Source organism: Scyliorhinus torazame, chromosome 3 (assembly GCF_047496885.1).
Source record: "Scyliorhinus torazame isolate Kashiwa2021f chromosome 3, sScyTor2.1, whole genome shotgun sequence".
Classification (NCBI taxonomy): domain Eukaryota; kingdom Metazoa; phylum Chordata; class Chondrichthyes; order Carcharhiniformes; family Scyliorhinidae; genus Scyliorhinus; species Scyliorhinus torazame.
In genome coordinates this window covers 157317151-157335730 of record NC_092709.1, presented here as the reverse complement: position 1 = coordinate 157335730, position 18580 = coordinate 157317151, and the positions used below count along the sequence as shown (strand labels likewise).

At 47.1% G+C, this 18580-nt stretch overlaps 1 protein-coding gene across 6 annotated transcripts in view; it reads left to right on the top strand.

The window, feature by feature from the left end:
- Positions 1-18580, top strand: part of lcorl (ligand dependent nuclear receptor corepressor-like) — a 199342-nt gene that overhangs the window by 170639 nt on the left and 10123 nt on the right. For 5 of the 6 annotated variants that reach the window (XM_072496466.1, XM_072496467.1, XM_072496463.1 and 2 more), the window contains one exon: positions 11688-11742. The exons of the other annotated variant lie outside the window; for it this stretch is intronic. In XM_072496466.1, coding sequence (XP_072352567.1) covers positions 11688-11731 — 44 coding nt within the window. In that variant the 3' untranslated portion in view covers positions 11732-11742. The remainder of the gene's footprint in view (positions 1-11687; positions 11743-18580) is intronic. 6 annotated transcript variants of the gene reach the window in all.

Here is an 18580-nt window from a genome sequence, read left to right as displayed (position 1 = left end):
ATCCTTTGCTTCTCCCCTGTCTTTATTACTACCACCTGTGCTCTCCAGGGACTATTGCTGGCCTGGATTATGCCTTCCTTCAGTAGCCGCTGGACTTCGGACCGAATGAATGTCCGGTCCTGGGCGCTGTACCGTCTGCTCCTAGTGGCGACGGGTTTGCAATCCGGGGTGAGGTTTGCAAACAAGGATGAGGGCTCCCACCTTGAGGGTTGCGAGGCCGCAGATAGTGGGTGGGGGTATTGGGCCGCCGAATTTGAAAGTTAGGCTCTGCAGGTTGCACTGGAAGTCTAATCCCAGTAATGTGGGCGCGCAGAGTTGGGGAAGGACGTAGAGCCTGTAGTTTTTAAACTCCCTCCCTTGCACCGTTAGGGTCACTATGCAGTAGCCTTTGATCTGTACAGAGTGGGATCCTGCAGCTAGGGAAATCTTTTGCGCACTGGGACGGATGGTCAAAAAACACCAGGCATGGTGTCTCGTGCCCGTTGATCAGCACCGTTGTTGTCGTCGTCTGGAGCGTCCGGGGCCGTGCTTGGTCCAGCGTCATTGAGGCCAGATGTGGTCGTAGTGCTTCAGCGTCTTCCTCGAACCCCGTTGAGGCGTCGATGCTGGGGTCCATTGCTGCCGTCCAAGATGGCGGCGGGGATGAACAAAATGGCCACCCCCATGCATCGCACATGACTGGGGGGTCACAAGATGGCGGCGGGGGTGGACAAAATGGCCGCCCCCATGCGTCGCACAGGGCTGGGGGGTCCCAAGATGGCGGCGCCCCTCCTCCCCTCGTGGTGGCCGGGACCCAAAATGGCGGCGCCTGCGGGTCGCACATGGGGCGCTGGGTGGGTTGGGGAGCGTTTGAAACGCGCAGGACTCCTTGTTCACCGGGGACAGCGGTGGCAGGGACCCAAAATTGCTGCGCCTGCGGGTCGTACATAGGGCGCTGGGGGGGTTGGGGAGCGTTAGAAACGCGCAGGACTGCTTCTTCTCATGGGACAGCGGCGACCTCCCGGGACCGGCACACAGCCGCGAAATGGCCCTTTTTCCCGCAGCTCTTGCAAATCGCTCTGCGGGCCGGGCAGCGTGCCGGGGGGTGTTTCGCCTGGCCGCAGAAATAGCAGCGGGCCCCCCCGGGACGACTTGGAGTCTGAACCGCGCAAGGCTGTGGGGTGGGGGGGGGGGTTTGTTGCGACGGGGGTCCACTGAGCCCACGGGGCTGCCGCGCGGTCGGGGCCGTACGCGCGGGCGTTTCGCGTAGCTACATCCAGGGAGGCTGCAAGGGCCCGTGCCTCTGAGAGTCCCAGCGACTCTTTTCCAAAAGTCTTTGGCGGATTTGGGGAGAGTTCATACCTGCCACAAAAGCATCGCGCATCAACATGTCCGTGTGTTCAATCGCGTTTACCGGCGGGCAGCTGCAGGCCCGTCCCAAAATTAGCAGCGCGGCGTAGAATTCGTCCAGCGGTTCTGCGGGACTTTGCCGTCTCATTGCGAGTTGGTAGCGTGTGTAGATCTGGTTCACTGGGCGAACATAGATGCTCCTTAGTGCTGCGAACGCCGTCTGGAAATCCTCTGCGTCTTCGATGAGAGGGAAAATTTCCGGGCTTACCCTCGAGTGCTGGACCTGTAGTTTCTGGTCTTCTGTGACCCGGCCGGGGGCCGTTCGGAGGTATGCTTCGAAACTAGTCTGCCAGTGTTTAAAAACTGCTGCTGAGTTCACTGCGTGGGGGCTGATCCTCAGGCATTCCGGGATGATCCTGAGCTCCATAGTCCTTTAAGCACGCTTAATAAATTGTAGCGCACAAAGACTCCCGAGAGACGAATAGAGGTGAAGTCGATGAGGCTTTATTAAGCGTGACTTGTTCCCCGCAGTTCAGTAACAGACTGGCCTGCAGGGGAGAACTCCTGGTTCTTATACTTCGCCTTCAGGGCGGAGCTAGAGGTCAACAGCCAACCAGGACCCGGGATCTGTCAGCCAATGACATCACGGCTTCACAGTCCCACATGACCCCTAATGCATACTACCACAGCCCCTAACTATACTATCCCCGAAAATGACTACATTTCTTTTCTCTCCCGCCACTTGAATGGATCCCTGTACCACAGTGCTGTGGTCAGTTTGCTCATTCTCCCTGCAGTCTCCATTCCCGTTCACACATGGGGCAAGAATCTCAAATCTGTTGGACAGGAATAAATGCTGATGCTCCTGCAACCTTACATAGAACATAGAACAATACAGCGCAGTACAGGCCCTTCGGCCCACGATGTTGCACCGAAACAAAAGCCATCTAACCTACACTATGCCATTATCATCCATATGTTTATCCAATAAACTTTTAAATGCCCTCAATGTTGGCGAGTTCACTACTGTAGCAGGTAGGGCATTCCACGGCCTCACTACTCTTTGCGTAAAGAACCTACCTCTGACCTCTGTCCTATATCTATTACCCCTCAGTTTAAAGTTATGTCCCCTCGTGCCAGCCATATCCATCCGCGGGAGAAGGCTCTCACTGTCCACCCTATCCAACCCCCTGATCATTTTGTATGCCTCTATTAAGTCTCCTCTTAACCTTCTTCTCTCCAACGAAAACAACCTCAAGTCCGTCAGCCTTTCCTCATAAGATTTTCCCTCCATACCAGGCAACATCCTGGTAAATCTCCTCTGCACCCGCTCCAAAGCCTCCACGTCCTTCCTATAATGCGGTGACCAGAACTGTACGCAATACTCCAAATGCGGCCGTACCAGAGTTCTGTACAGCTGCAACATGACCTCCCGACTCCGGAACTCAATCCCTCTACCAATAAAGGCCAACACTCCATAGGCCTTCTTCACAACCCTATCAACCTGGGTGGCAACTTTCAGGGATCTATGTACATGGACACCTAGATCCCTCTGCTCAGCCACACTTTCAAGAACTTTACCATTAGCCAAATATTCCGCATTCCTGTTATTCCTTCCAAAGTGAATCACCTCACACTTCTCTACATTAAACTCCATTTGCCACCTCTCAGCCCAGCTCTGCAGCTTATCTATATCCCTCTGTAACCTGCTACATCCTTCCACACTATCGACAACACCACCGACTTTAGTATCATCTGCAAATTTACTCACCCACCCTTCTGTGCCTTCCTCTAGGTCATTGATAAAAATGACAAACAGCAACGGCCCCAGAACAGATCCTTGTGGTACTCCACTTGTGACTGTACTCCATTCTGAACATTTCCCATCAACCACCGCCCTCTGTCTTCTTTCAGCTAGCCAATTTCTGATCCACATCTCTAAATCACCCTTAATCCCCAGCCTCCGTATTTTTTTCAATAGCCTACCGTGGGGAACCTTATCAAACGCTTTGCTGAAATCCATATACACCACATCAACTGCTCTACCCTCGTCTACCTGTTCAGTCACCTTCTCAAAGAACTCAATAAGGTTTGTGAGGCATGACCTACCCTTCACAAAGCCATGCTGACTATCCCTGATCATATCATTCCTATCTAGATGATTATAAATCTTGTCCCTTATAATCCCCTCCAAGACTTTACCCACTACAGACGTGAGGCTCACCGGTCTATAGTTGCCGGGGTTGTCTCTGCTCCCCTTTTTGAACAAAGGGACCACATTTGCTGTCCTCCAGTCCTCTGGCACTATTCCTGTAGCCAATGGTGACATAAAAATCAAAGCCAAAGGTCCAGCAATCTCTTCCCTGGCCTCCCATAGAATCCTAGGATAAATCCCATCAGGTCCCGGGGACTTATCTATTTTCAGCCTGTCCAGAATTGCCAACACCTCTTCCCTACGTACCTCAATGCCATCTATTCTATTAGCCTGGGGCTCAGCATTCTCCTCCACAACATTATCTTTTTCCTGAGTGAATACTGACGAAAAATATTCATTTAGTATCTCGCCTATCTCTTCAGACTCCACACACAATTTCCCATCCCTGTCCTTGACTGGTCCTACTCTTTCCCTAGTCATTCGCTTATTCCTGACATACCTATAGAAAGCTTTTGGGTTTTCCTTGATCCTTCCTGCCAAATACTTCTCATGTCCCCTCCTTGCTCGTCTTAGCTCTCTCTTTAGATCCTTCCTCGCTACCTTGTAACTATCCATCGCCCCAACCGAAACTTCACACTTCATCTTCACATAGGCCTCCTTCTTCCTCTTAACAAGAGATTCCACTTCCCTGGTAAACCACGGTTCCCTCGCTCGACGCCTTCCTCCCTGTCTGACCGGTACATACTTATCAAGAACACGCAGTAGCTGATCCTTGAACAAGCCCCACTTATCCAGTGTGCCCAACACTTGCAGCCTACTTCTCCACCTTATCCCCCCCAAGTCACGTCTAATGGCATCATAATTGCCCTTCCCCCAGCTATAACTCTTGCCCTGCGGTGTATACTTATCCCTTTCCATCATTAACGTAAACGTCACCGAATTGTGGTCACTGTCCCCAAAGTGCTCTCCGACCTCCAAATCCAACACCTGGCCTGGTTCATTACCCAAAACCAAATCCAACGTGGCCTCGCCTCTTGTTGGCCTGTCAACATATTGTTTCAGGAAACCCTCCTGCACACACTGTACAAAAAACGACCCATCTATTGTACTCGAACTATATCTTTTCCAGTCAATATTTGGAAAGTTAAAGTCTCCCATAATAACTACCCTGTTACTTTCGCTCATATCCAGAATCATCTTCGCCATCCTTTCCTCTACATCCCTAGAACTATTAGGAGGCCTATAAAAAAACTCCCAACAGGGTGACCTCTCCTTTCCTGTTTCTAACTTCAGCCAATACTACCTCGGAAGAAGAGTCCCCATCTAGCATCCTCTCCGCCACCGTAATACTGCTCTTGACTAGCAGCGCCACACCTCCCCCTCTTTTGCCTCCTCCTCTGAGCTTACTAAAACACCTAAACCCCGGAACCTGCAACATCCATTCCTGTCCCTGCTCTATCCATGTCTCCGAAATGGCCACAACATCGAAGTCCCAGGTACCAACCCACGCTGCCAGTTCCCCTACCTTGTTTCGTATACTCCTGGCATTGAAGTAGACACACTTCAAACCACCTACCTGAACGCTGGCCCCCTCCTGCGACGTCAAATCTGTGCTCCTGACCTCTATACTCTCATTCTCCCTTACCCTAAAACTACAATCCAGGTTCCCATGCCCCTGCTGCATTAGTTTAAACCCCCCCAAAGAGCACTAACAAATCTCCCCCCCAGGATATTTGTGCCCCTCAGGTTCAGATGTAGACCATCCTGTCTGTAGAGGTCCCACCTTCCCCAGAAAGAGCCCCAGTTATCCAAAAAACTGAAACCCTCCCGCCTGCACCATCCCTGTAGCCACGTGTTTAAATGCTCTCTCTCCCTATTCCTCATCTCACTATCACGTGGCACGGGCAACAACCCAGAGATAACAACTCTGTTTGTTCTAGTTCTGAGCTTCCATCCTAGCTCCCTGAAAGCCTGCCTGACATCCTTGTCCCCTTTCCTACCTATGTCGTTGGTGCCAATGTGGACCACGACTTGGGGCTGCTCCCCCTCCCCCTAAGGACCCGGAAAACACGATCCGAGACATCACGTACCCTTGCACCTGGGAGGCAACATACCAAACGTGAGTCTCTCACGCTCCCACAAAATCTCCTATCTGTGCCCCTGACTATAGAGTCCCCAATTACTAATGCTCTGCTCCTCTCCCCCCTTCCCTTCTGAGCAACAGGGACAGACTCCGTGCCAGAGGCCCGTACCCCATGGCTTACCCCTGGTAAGTCGTCCCCCCCACAAGTATCCAAAGCGGTATACTTGTTTCTCAGGGGAACGACCGCAGGGGATCCCTGCACTGACTGTTTTTTCCCAGTCCCTCTTACAGTTACCCACCTATCTCCAATCTTTGGTGTAACTAATTCCCTGAAGCTGCTATCTATGACCCCTTCTGCCTCCCGAATGATCCGAAGTTCTTCCAACTCCAGCTCCAGTTCCCTAACTCGGTCTTGGAGGAGCTGGAGATGGCAGCACTTCCTGCAGGTAAAATCAGCAGGGACACTAACTGCATCCCTCACCTCAAACATCCTGCAGGAGGAACATTGTACTCCCTTCCCTGCCATTCCTCTAACTTTCTACCAAGATCTGGCTAACAACTAAATTAAATTTTTATAAAAAATAATAATAATATAATAAAAATATGGTACTTACCTCAGACCAATGGGTTTTATTATTAGGTTAGAGGAGGAGGGCGGGTGGGAGACACTACACGTGTAGTGTCTCGGGTTTCCTCTCCACCAGAATTTATTGGTGAGGGTCTTCCCAGACGTCCGCGGGTCGACTTCCTGATCCCGCCTAAAAAACTAATTTAAAGAAAAGAGAAAAAGTCTCTACCTTATGGATCCGACTACCTGTCTCACTCGCAGTAGTACACTCCTGTCACTGACCATTGACCAAATTTAAGTTGGTTATTCTAAGGGTTTGGACTGCCTCCTGGAGCAGTATCCAGGTATCTCTTCCCCCTCCCGGATTTGTTGCAGCGTCAGAAGCTCAGACTCCTGCTCATCAACTCTGAGCCGGAGTTCCTCAATCGACCTACACTTAATATAGATGTGGTCACTGTGAACCACAGTAGGGTCCACCAACTCCCACATCATGCAGAAACAACACATCACCTGACTGCATCTTAATTTTATTTAATTAGTCTTTAATTTGGGTTTAAAACCCAAATTTTTTATTTTCTAAACTTTTCTTTTAAAATCTCTCCTTATTACCTCTGAAAACAATTTATAAACTGTAATAAAATGGGGTTTCTAATTTAGCGCAGCTTTCCTTTCAGCCAATCAAATCGCAGCCTTCCTGTGCTGTCCTGTGTTTTTTTTTCCCCAGCTGGAACTGTCCATTTCAGTGAGAGCGACAGTACTTCCTTACCTTCCCAGTTGCAATCTGTTTAATTACCAGTCAGCTGTTCTCTCCACTGCGGTGTCTGGAACTCCTCTCTCCGACTGCTCCCTGGAAACTTATTCAGTTCTCTCTCTTGTAGCCTCAGCTGTCAGTTTCATCTTCTCCCAGTTCCACCTAACTCCCTGTTTTCACCCAACTTCATTGCAGCCAAAGCAGCACTCACAGTGCAGTGACGATAACCAATATGATTCAAGGAAGGGAAGGAATGGGTACTTAATATTCCTGTCTGCAAGGTATCCAGGATAGTTGGGGAAGGAGAAAAAGGGAGGGAGTTGGCAGCAGTATTGATCATGGATTCTCTAGATCACTAAAAAGGAATGATGAACTGTAAGGTTTGACTCTACCAAATAATAGAGGAACCATTACACTGCTGGTGTGTACTATAGGTCACCAAATAGTGGAAAAGAGTTGGAGGAACAAATTTGCAAGGAAATTGAAGACCGATAAAATACATTTTGTAGTGGTGCCAGTGAAGGACTTAAATTATCCTACAATAGATAGCGTAAAGGCAAAGGGGAGAATCCCTGACATGTATATAATGCAACTTTCAATATGTTTCCAGACCAATCAGCAAGGAAGCAATGCTAGATCTAGTTCTAGGATATCAAGTGATAGGTGTTTCAATGGCATTTGGGGAACAGTGATCACAATACCATTAGTTTCAGAAAAACAGACTATGAAAATTTATATGAAAATACTGAACTTGCTGAGGGCTAATTTCAGTGATTTGTAAAGGCATCTACCTGCGATTGATTGGGATCAAAGATTGGCAAATAAAACTGGTTTGAGTACAAACTAGCCCCTGTTCCATGATTATGGAAAGGAGTCCAAAAGTCAAAATCATTGCAATTCTAAAGATATAGGGGCAGAATTTTCTGTTCCTGCAGTGGTGGGAATCGTGGCGGAAGGGGGCATGATGGAAAAAGCCAGTTTTCCGCCAGCGGGAAATTAGCTTGGAATTTTGTGTTCTCCATTTTGATGGTTAAATTTCCCGCTGACCTATGTCAGGAACCCTATTTGCATCTTATGCATGCGCATTTAAAAAGTCAACTCGCTAGAAGTATGTTCACCCTCTAAATTAAGTGTGCTGCCAGCAGATCGAATTGCACATTTCAGAACAGTATATAAATGTCGCACACCTGCCGAACTTCACTTCATTCGTGACTTGGAGGTCAGTAGATGCTGATTTGTGGGCAGCACGGGAGCACAGTGGTTAGCACAGTTGCTTCATAGCTCCAGGGTCCCCACTTCGCTTCCGGCTTGGGTCACTGTGCGGAATCTCACATTCTCCCTGTGTCTGCGTGGGTTTCCTCCGGGTGCTCTGGTTTCCTCCCACAGTTCAAAGATGTGCAGGTTAGGTGGATTGGTCATGATAAATTGCCCTTCGGGTCTAAAAAGGTTGGGTGGGGTTACGGGGATAGGGTGGAGTGCTCTTTCCAAGGGCCGGTGCAGACTCGATGGGTCGAAAGGCCTCCTCCTGCACTGTAAATTCAATGATTCTATAATTTTGCCTTTTTTTTAAGAGCATTGCTATGAGATATCAGGGGCAAGATTCTCCGACCCCCCCCCCCCCCCCCCCGCCGGGTCGGTGAATCGCCGGGGCTGGCATGAATCCTGCCCCCGCCGGTTGCCGAAATCTCCGGCACTGGAGATTCAGCGGGGGCGGGTATTGCGCCGGTTGGCGGGCTCCCCTGCTCGATTCTCCGGCCCGGATGGGCTGAAGTCCCGCCGCTAAAATGCCTGTCCCGCCGGCGTAAATTAAACCACCTACCTTACTGGCAGGACAAGGGGGCGCTGGCGGGCTCCGGGGTCCTGGGGGGGGCACAGGACGATCTGGCCCCGGGGGGGTGCCCCCACGGTGGCCTGGCCCGCGATCGGGACCCACCGATCCGCGGGCGGGCCTGTGCCGTGGGGGCACTCTTTCCCTTCCGCCTCCGCCACGGTCTCCACCATGGCGGAGGCGGAAGAGACTCCCTCCACTGTGCATGCGCGGGAATGCAGTCAGCGGTCGCTGACGCTTCTGCGCATGCGCCACCCGGAGATGTCATTTCCGCGCCAGCTGGCGGGGCACCAAAGGCCTTTTCCGCCAGCTGGTGGGGTGGAAATTCGTTCGGCGCCGGCCTAGCCCCTCAATGTTGGGGCTCGGCCCCCAAAGATGCGGAGCATTCCGCACCTTTGGGGCGGCACGATGCCTGTCTGATTTGCGCCGTTTTGGGCGCCAGTCGGCGGACGTCGTGCCGTTTCTGGAGAATTTGATCGGGGCAGGGTCTCTGGGTGGGTGGGAGGATTTCACAGCAATTTTTGAACACGTTCAGGACGCGCAACCACGCAGAATCGGCGAGCAGAAACGTGTAGCCAAGTTCTGCGTGCGAGCAGAAATTTGTAGCCAAGTTCTGCATACATGAGTACGGCATCAACCGGAACCTTGGATTCATGTCACATTACATTCACGCCCTACCATCTGGCCTCTGCTTGTGAAATCCTACCAACTGTCCTGGCTTGAGATAATTCACACCTCTTTAACCTCTGATTATCCCTCTCTCCAGTTGCTCCGTCTGGACCTGTAAAGACTTAAGTACCTGCAAAGACTCTTATTCAAAGTATTGTCTTGCATCTTTGACTTTGTCTATATATGTGTTTCTGGAACCCACCTCTTCATTCAACTGAGGAAGGAGCTGAGTTCCGAAAGCTGGTGATTTGAAACAAACCTGTTGGACTTTAACCTGGTGTTGTAAGACTTCTTACCATAATTTATTTGCCAGCTGGTCCTTCCAGCTCCACTGGAGACCTTTGTGGAATCTCTCAATTGGTGACACACAAATGCATAAGGGAAGTGACTGATGCCCTTTTCAGTAAAGCTCAACATTATGTGCAGTTCCGCTGGATGAAACAAGGCAAGCTTCCAGAGCTGTGGATTCGCTGCAATCTCTGTCTTCCTGCAAGTGCAGACATCATCAACTTGTGGCCTCGAGAGCTCCCTGGCAGCAGCCTGAGAGATTCATTAGTAGAAAAGTATTTCACTCTCCATGTCCAACTAATTTCTGATCACAAAGCAGATCCATCATGTTTGTGCTAGGTACCCAGGGAGCACACGTGACTCATATATTTTGAGTCACTCCCAGGTACCAGAGATATTTGAGGGAGTTTGGCACTTAAAGGGTTGATTTCTGTGAGATTAGGGGTACCCCCAGAAGTCGTGGCTAATTACAGCATTTCGTCTTCCACATATTGCATTTGACGAGACATACAATGCTACACATTCAACACAAGGACCTTGATAGAATAAGCTGTTGGCCTCTTAAAAATGTGTTTCCAATGTTTGGATTGGTTAGGCGGAGCTCTCCAATGCTTGCTGCAGAGAATGTCCCACATCTTCATTTTGTTCATTGTACACTGCACAACCTAGTACTGCAAAGAATGTGTGTGTGAGGGGGTGTATTGCCATAGAGGAGACATTGAGGAACTAGACATTTCCTCTGACAAGGAAGACTTAGAAGGCAGTGAATATCCTGACGAGCCACATGAGGATGCCATTGTCTAGGCACGCCACAGCAGACAACTGCATAGATTTCAAGAGGAATAAGGTGAAGACAAGTTTTCATGATCAAAATTCTCTACAGGCTTCGATGCAGGGGACACAACAAACCCTTCATTGGCAGCATGAACATAATCATCAATCTTTCAATGATCATGGAAGCAGCATAAGTCACCTTCATTCCTAATGATGGAGTCATCCTTGGAAGGCAGTTAGCTTAGGGAACATGTGGCCGCTTTAGAATGTGATGAGTACTCCACCATTAAAAACTACATAGTATAGTTTTTATTCATTCATAGGATGTGTGCGTATTTGTTGCCCGTCCCTAATTGCACTTGGATTGAGTCAAATTAGTTTCTTCCTGGCCCACTTCAGAGGACAGTTAAGAGTCAACCACATTGCTGTGGGTTGGAGTCACATGTATGCCAGACCAGGTGAGGGAAGCAGTTTTCCTTCCCTAAAGGACATTAGTGAACCATAAGCGTTTTTATGGCTATTGACGTTAAAGAATTTTAATTCCAGTTTTGTTGATTGAATTCAAATTTCAACACCTGTCATAGTGGGATACGAACCCCTGTCCTCTGAGATCTTTGGATAGTGCAGTCCTTCAGCCGTGGCATCAACAAGGGGTGTGGTATCCTTCCAAGCTGCTGAAACACCATTGCATAGATGATGAACTCATTCCTGTTTGACTGCAGCTTAGCAAGGCAGCACTAACAGGAAAGACATTAATCAATGTTTAGCATTTGGCCGTCTCAAAAGGGAGCAACATCCAGACAGCACCATCTCTCCAATGGCCAGCTCTCATGCATGAAAAATGTAGAGACCTCAAGCTGCCTTCAGACATCAGGAGGCAGTGAACTACTGTAGGAACCCAAAGCTGCAAGTTATATTTGCATTTACAGTGAGTGGCGAGACAGGACTAGAGTTTGATTATTTACAAACACTCATGATCATGCTAAGTCTACTTCCTGCATTGTCTCTGCATTTGGGTGAGATATGGCCAGTCATTATCGACACAGCAGTGAATGACAATTTCTACCCTTCATAGATCCTGCTGAGCACTCGGGAGATGTGCTGAAACATCTCTTACAGCATTACAGTCCTCTACATTTTCCATCTCACAAAGGTCAAATCCTTTCCATCTGCCCCAAGTCAATGAATGTAGACTCATGCAATGAATTCCATATTCATTTATGTACTGTGCTTTTATTGAAGGATTCCGCAAAGCTCTGTCAGGCAGGCGTTCAGGAGCAAAGTAATGTCCTCACAGGTAAGTAGATGGCACCATCAGAATGAACACTCACGTCTGACATCATTATACTCATTCCCCTTTAGCGGACGTTGCTTCATCAAACCTACTTCAATCATTCAAGCATCATGCACAGGGAGAGTAGGAACAAAGAAATGAATAACGTCCAGACTTCAATACAGAGATGGGAGGCATACAAGCCTATGGTACTCAACGATACATACTACGTTTCCCAAAAAACTCTCCTAAAATAAATGCCATTGCAAAGTAAACTTGGGAGAAAAGATTCTAACGTTGGGCATGATAAATACTTGTTACATGCTCAAACTACAGACTTCAGTGTTACAGCATCGGACAATTACTAATCTTGATGAATAATTCTCATGAGGCCAAATTATGTCAGATCCAAAGGTCATGTGTGTTATCCTACCTTATTTTCATATGAAGTGCCTTTGTTCACTGATACAGCTTATACATCGAATACCTGAGACTTGGAGATAGATAAATGCAGAATATACTTACAGATGAATGAACACCTGTGCCAGCATTGTGCATTAAGTTTTTTAAGCCTAATGCTATGTCCAGGTGCAATCCTGACCGGCAGCAAAGGTGGATGCTGACTGCTATACGCTGTTATGTGAGGATCTCCTCTTCTGGACAAGTATACATCCTCTTTAGCCTGATCTGGAGTTAACGGAGTTAGAGGAAGGAGGGGATTTGGAGCTCAAGTCACCTTTGGCTGCCCCCTTGGGTACCTGACTGGTGCTACTCTTCCCACGGGTTTCAAATGAGGCACCTGCCGGGAGATCAAGATGTCCAATCCCCTCTCATCTAGCCACTGCTGGAACACACCTAAGGCTGCAGTGGTGGTGTGCAGGTCTGAGCACAAATCCAGCAGAAACTGCTGAACCTGGATTTTGACGGTGGCTGCCATCCTTTCCATGAGACTTCATTGTGCTCGTGTACCAGAGCAACAAAATCAGATGGAGCGTGGATGGACTTTTCTATCCTTCGTTCCAGCCTGGTGATGGCCTTGAACAACGCTGCCTGATGTTCCCCTGCCTGTCTGCATTTCCAACATCTCTCTTGACATCCTCATTTGAGATACTCTGGGGGCTGATGCTGAGGCACTGCCTTGGAGGTTTTCCTCTGCTTTTTCTCGCTGGTGGCTGGAATAGAGAGAAAAGACAATTGGTGATTTACGAGCCAGGCTCCAACATTATAGGTCAATCTCAGTCATTGTCCACACGTGGCCGCTGATCTCTCCTTCCACGCAGGAGTGACGCCTATCCTAGGCCAGCACAGTGGTTAGCACTGCTGCCTCACGACGGCGAGGAGCCGGGTTCAATCCCAGCCCCGGGGTAATATCTGTGTGGACTTGCACATTCTCTCCATGACTGCGTGCCTCGTCCCTAACCTATGGAATTCCCTCCTTGTGCCTCGCTACCCATCTACCTCCCTTACCTCCTATAAAACACTTCTTAAAACCTATCACTTTGAGCAAGCTTTTGGTCATCTGACCTTGTGTGACTCCGTGTCCTACGTTGTTTTATTAGTGTAAGGGTGCAGTATAATTACAAGTTGTATATGATTAATTTGGGGTTCATAATTCACTAGGGAACCAAGCTGAATATAAAATTATAGGGGAGAACTGGAAACAAATAATAGGAGCAAAGAAAATCTATAACGATAGATGTGTTATAAACATAATTAATAAAATGATTATCAAAGGAGGGTCAGATCACACTTAAAATGCTGTGTATAATTCTGGCTGCCATATTATAAGAAGAGTATGGAGGTGTTAGCATGTAAAAATACTTTATAGGGATAATACCAGAATTGTGACATGTCAATTTGGGAAAGGTGAACAGGCTGCGTCTCTATCTCTTGAAAAGGGAGTGTGGGGGGCGGGGTTACCTGAGATTTTTAAAATTCTGGATGATTTTGAAAGTGTCGACAGAGGCTGGAATTTTCTGCTCCAGTTTTTTCAGGCGGATTTGTTGACGGAAGCATAAAATCTCACGAAAGGCCCAAGGCGCTAAGAAGCCGACGTAAAAGCGTGATGTGGCTGGCCCGCCAGTGTTAAAACGGAATTCATTCAGGAATATGCTGAGCTCCAAGTCCGAGTGTGCTATTTGATTAAATTTGATGTAATATGGAATTGCCCTGCTGTAATTCTATTAATCTCTTTGAGCTAAACACGTTTGTTTCTTTCCCTACGCCTCTTTCCTCTTCATTCAGCTCACTAAAGATGGTTCAGATAACCTTATCTCTTTTTTTCTCAACCTGTGCTCTTATTTCCTCGTCTTGTCTCAACTTGTTCATCTGCCCAGGATGATCCATTTGCAATTTTTGTACAGCTTAATTTGCAACTAGCTGTTCAATCACAGTAGGTATCACTATTATCTGTGATCCAGATGTATCATTCCCTAGAATGTATTAAATCCATGCAATGGGCAATGATTTTAAACTCCTACAATCACTTCTCTCGTCTTAAACTAACCAAGTTTATTTTCACCAGAAGAATTTTTTAGTCTCTCTATGAATACTGCTAATCAGAACCTCTTCCTTCAATGTCCCTTATGAACAACAACAATTTTCTTTATCCCACAACATTAGGGATTGATTCACTCTTGTATCTCTTAAAACTTTTCTATCTTTCCCCATTCTATTTTGTACAAATGAAAAAATATTCTCTGCACATTGATAAATTGACCGGAGGACTACACCCAAGGACTCTGAAGGAGATAGCTGAGGAGATTGTAGAAGCATTGGTGCTGATCTTTCAGGAATCAATGGAGTCAGGGAGAATCCCAGAGGACTGGAAAATGGCTAATTGTACACCCTTATTTAAGAAGGGAAGAAGCAGAAAACGGGAAATTATAGGCTGGTTAGCCTGACTTCGGTCCTTGGTAAGATTTTGGAGTTCATTATTAAAGATGAGATTGCAGAGTACTTGGAAGTGGGAAGTGCGTGGTAAATAAAGGCCGAGTCAGTACGGCTTCATCAAGGGGAGGTCACGCCTGACAAATCTGTTAGAATTCTTTGAGGAGGTATCGAGCAAGTTGGACAAAGGAAAGCCAGTGGACGTGATCTATTTGGATTTCCAGAGGCTTTTGACAAGGTGCTGTACAGGAGGCTGCAACAATAGCACAGTGGTTAGCACTGTTGCTTCACAGCGCCAGGGTCCCAGGTTCGATTCCCGGCTTGGGTCACTGTCTGTGCGGAATTTGCATGTTCTCCCCTTGTCTGCGTGGGTTTCCTCCGGGTGCTCTGGTTTCTTCCCACAAGCCCCGAAAGACGTGCTGTTAGGTAATTTGGACATTCTGAATTCTCCCTCTGTGTACCCGAAAAGGCGCTGGAGTGTGGCGACTAGGGGCTTTTCACAGTAACTTAATTGCAGTGCTAATGTAAGCCTACTTGTGACAATAATGCTTATAAAAAATGTTTTTAAAAAGAAGTCACCTCTTCTACACCCCATTATTTTACCCTAGTTACGTAGGTAAACACTTGCTTTCTTCCCTGGGATGTTAATTCAGATATCAAAATACCAATCTGCCATTTTATTTTATAGTTTATCCCAGTTTTATTTTTAATCTTAATTTTCCCCAATTCTTAACACTTTCTAAAGGAGCCCAAAATTGTACACTGTTTAGCTCAGTTGGCTGGACAGCTCGTTTGTGATGCGGAGCAACGCCAACAGTGTCAGTTCAATTCCCATTCCAAGTGAGGTTTTTCATGAAGGCCCCGAATTCTTAGCCTGTCCCCTCGCCTGAGGTGTGGTGACCCTCAGTTTCAATCACCACCAGTCAGCTCTCAAAGGGGAGAGCAGCATATGGTCCTCTGGCAACATTTGCATTTTACACAGTACTCCAGATGCAGCCTAATTAAGGCCCTGCACAAGTGTAGCAACAACTTCCTACTTTTATAATCAATTCCCTTTAAAATAACTGGCAGCATTCCATTTGAATTCCTAATGTTATAATTCCAGCTGATGTTGCTATTGGGCAAGTCAGATCCCAGGGTGGAACCCAGCTTGATAGATCCTAACTTTTATTTTTTGTTAGAGCTGTGGAAGGTGACTACTGAACAGATTCACAAGAGTCGGCTGATGAACTTTTAACAAAAGAATAAAACACTTATTAAACAAGATGAATTATAATACACTACTTCACCCCAACTATACCTTTACAGGTATATACATATTTGTAAGGATAGAACGAGTTACAAAATTTAGCTTATACTCTAATATTCACAGTAAATATACACTAATATTCACAGTAAGTACACAGTCCATGCAAACCAATAGGCAACTGTGATTAGATGCACCATACTCTGAAACCAAGTGACAGATACCACCCAAAACAACTTCAATGGGTTTCTCGTCAATTCCCAGAAAGGTGACGCTGAACCAATTAGTCTCATTGAAAAACTCACTTTCTCACGAGAGTTCCCAACTTCCACTCTCAAGAACATATCTGAATCTTCTCCAAAATGACACTTTATCCACATATCTTCAAGTAAGAGGGTTTCAACCTCTCCTTTTGATAATCCTTCCCTGGGTCGCCCTATGCGTTCAAGCATCCTTTACACACAATCTCGCCGGTACCCAGATGTGCCAATAGAACACCACTGCTTCACAGGCCCGTAAGTAAGGTATCACCAACCTCCTGGTCACCTTGGATCTATTGATTCTCGCAAGCTGATGTTGTCCCAGATCTGCACCTTGCAGCCCGTCTTTTAACTTTGAGTCTTCCTCTGCTCCTCACTCTTAACTTTATGAACAGAAGCTTTTTTAAAAACAGATTCTTGTTCTTTGTTTCTTGACTTTGAAGCCTTCCTGGAACTTTCTTCTGTCCCATTCCCCGCTTTCAGGACCTTTCTGTTCTTTAGCTTGGGATCAGCTCTCTGCAGTCTCTCTTCATGTCCCTGTTCCAGCAGTTTCTGAGGACTGGTTTTCCTGCTTGGTTACCTTGTTCCAACTCAACTCGAGGATTTTTGCTGTCTTAGTGTGGGTCCCTGGTTGCAAGACATCAGCCCAGCTTTTTATACTCTGTATTTTCTGTAGGGTCAAAAAACCTTCATTGCATTGCAGGCAAAGGATAAAGAGAAACTAAACTGAAGTTCTTGAGACTTTCTTAACACACAAATACAGAAACATAAATTAAGCTTACTTAATGCTAAATCTTATTCCTAATACCCAAAAACAAATATGAATTACTTAAAATTAAATCTGTTTCCTAACACGAGTCACTTACTGTACCTGTATACTAACCTTTGTGATTTATGTGCCAGGACACCCAGATCCCTCTGTACCACAGAGTTCTATCGTCTTTCTCCATTCAAATAATATACAGCTTTTCTATTCTTCCTGCCAAAGAGGGCAAATTCACGCTTTCCCAGATTATACTACATAAGCTATTTTTTTTCCCACTCGCTGAACCTATCCGTATCCCTTTGCAAACTTTATGTCCTCCTCATAACTTGCTTTCCTACCTATCTTTCTGCATTGTCAGCAAATTTGGCTACAGTACGCTCGGTCCCTTCATCCAAATTATTAATATAGATTGTAAATAGTTGAGGCCCCAGCATTTGATGAAATTGGGTTCTTTCTATCCCCAGTCTGGTCTCAATCAAAAGGCTGAGTTCGGATTACAGATATTTTATTTTAGTTCACCCGGCTTGCAAGCTCCAGTCACTCTGATAAAAAGGCAGGAGACAACATGTCTCTTGAAACTTCCAGAGCGAGTGAGACAAAGGGAGGCAAAACATGTGTTCTCATATACATTCATGCAGTATCAAGTTCCACATACACGAATACAAGATTCCTATAGGCCCTTTTCCCACATTCCTTGACCTGGCCATATAATCTAACCTTCACTGCCACTGGCCCTGATAGGCCCATTACACATTCCTTCCCTGGGGCCTCTTTCTCCCAGCATCCTTTGCAGCATCCTTAGTGCAAAGAACCGGTCCTAATAGCTACCCATCCCCCTCTCGCCATGCTTTGCCCATCTCTTTGTTCACCCCTTGCAACCCGAATTAATGTCTATAATGCCCTATCCTATTTCTCTGCTTTCCTATATTAGGGTATACTCCTACACTATCCTAACTGGTATCCCAGTCTAATGCTTTTTCTTTAGTTCAATTCCTCACATTGATCCCTGTAGCACATCACTAGTTACAGTTTGCCAACCTAAAAATGATCCATTTAACCTAACTGTTTCCTATTAGTTAGCCATGGGGTCAGTCGTCAACGGTCAGTGTTACCCAGGCTGCTGTCAATGTCAAATATTATGTTTTCTGTCAGAATTCAATAAGGAGGAACATTCTGGAGATTAAAGGAATTTGTGACCTCTTTTGTGACTTAGTGAGGACCTGAGAGCTTGGAACAATGTGCTATCTCTCAGCATCAATACTGACTAGGAGATGTCCTGTGCCATAAAAGACGGGCATCCACACTTATCTGATCCCATGCTCTGTGACTTACCTCACTGCTCGCTGGAAGATCTGGGGCTGGATTCTCCGTTTGCCGACTTGAAATCAGAAAATGCGATTGGGCAGAGAATAGCTTCCGACGCCAAAATCGCGGTGGACGGCAGTTTGACCCCAAATCGGGATGCGCCGGCACCCCCAAAATGGCGTAAATGCGGCGCTTGCCATACGGCCTGAAAGTACAGGAGGCATATCATTAGCGGGCCTGATGCCCAATACTCCGGGGCCTCCGTGATTCAGCGCCTCCGATGGGCCGAGTTTCCAACGGCGTGATTCACTTGTGCTTCTAAAAACTGTGAACATGGCATCCTGGCTGCTGAGCGAGAGAGGATGTAGGAAATGGCGTGGAGTGACTGCGAACACC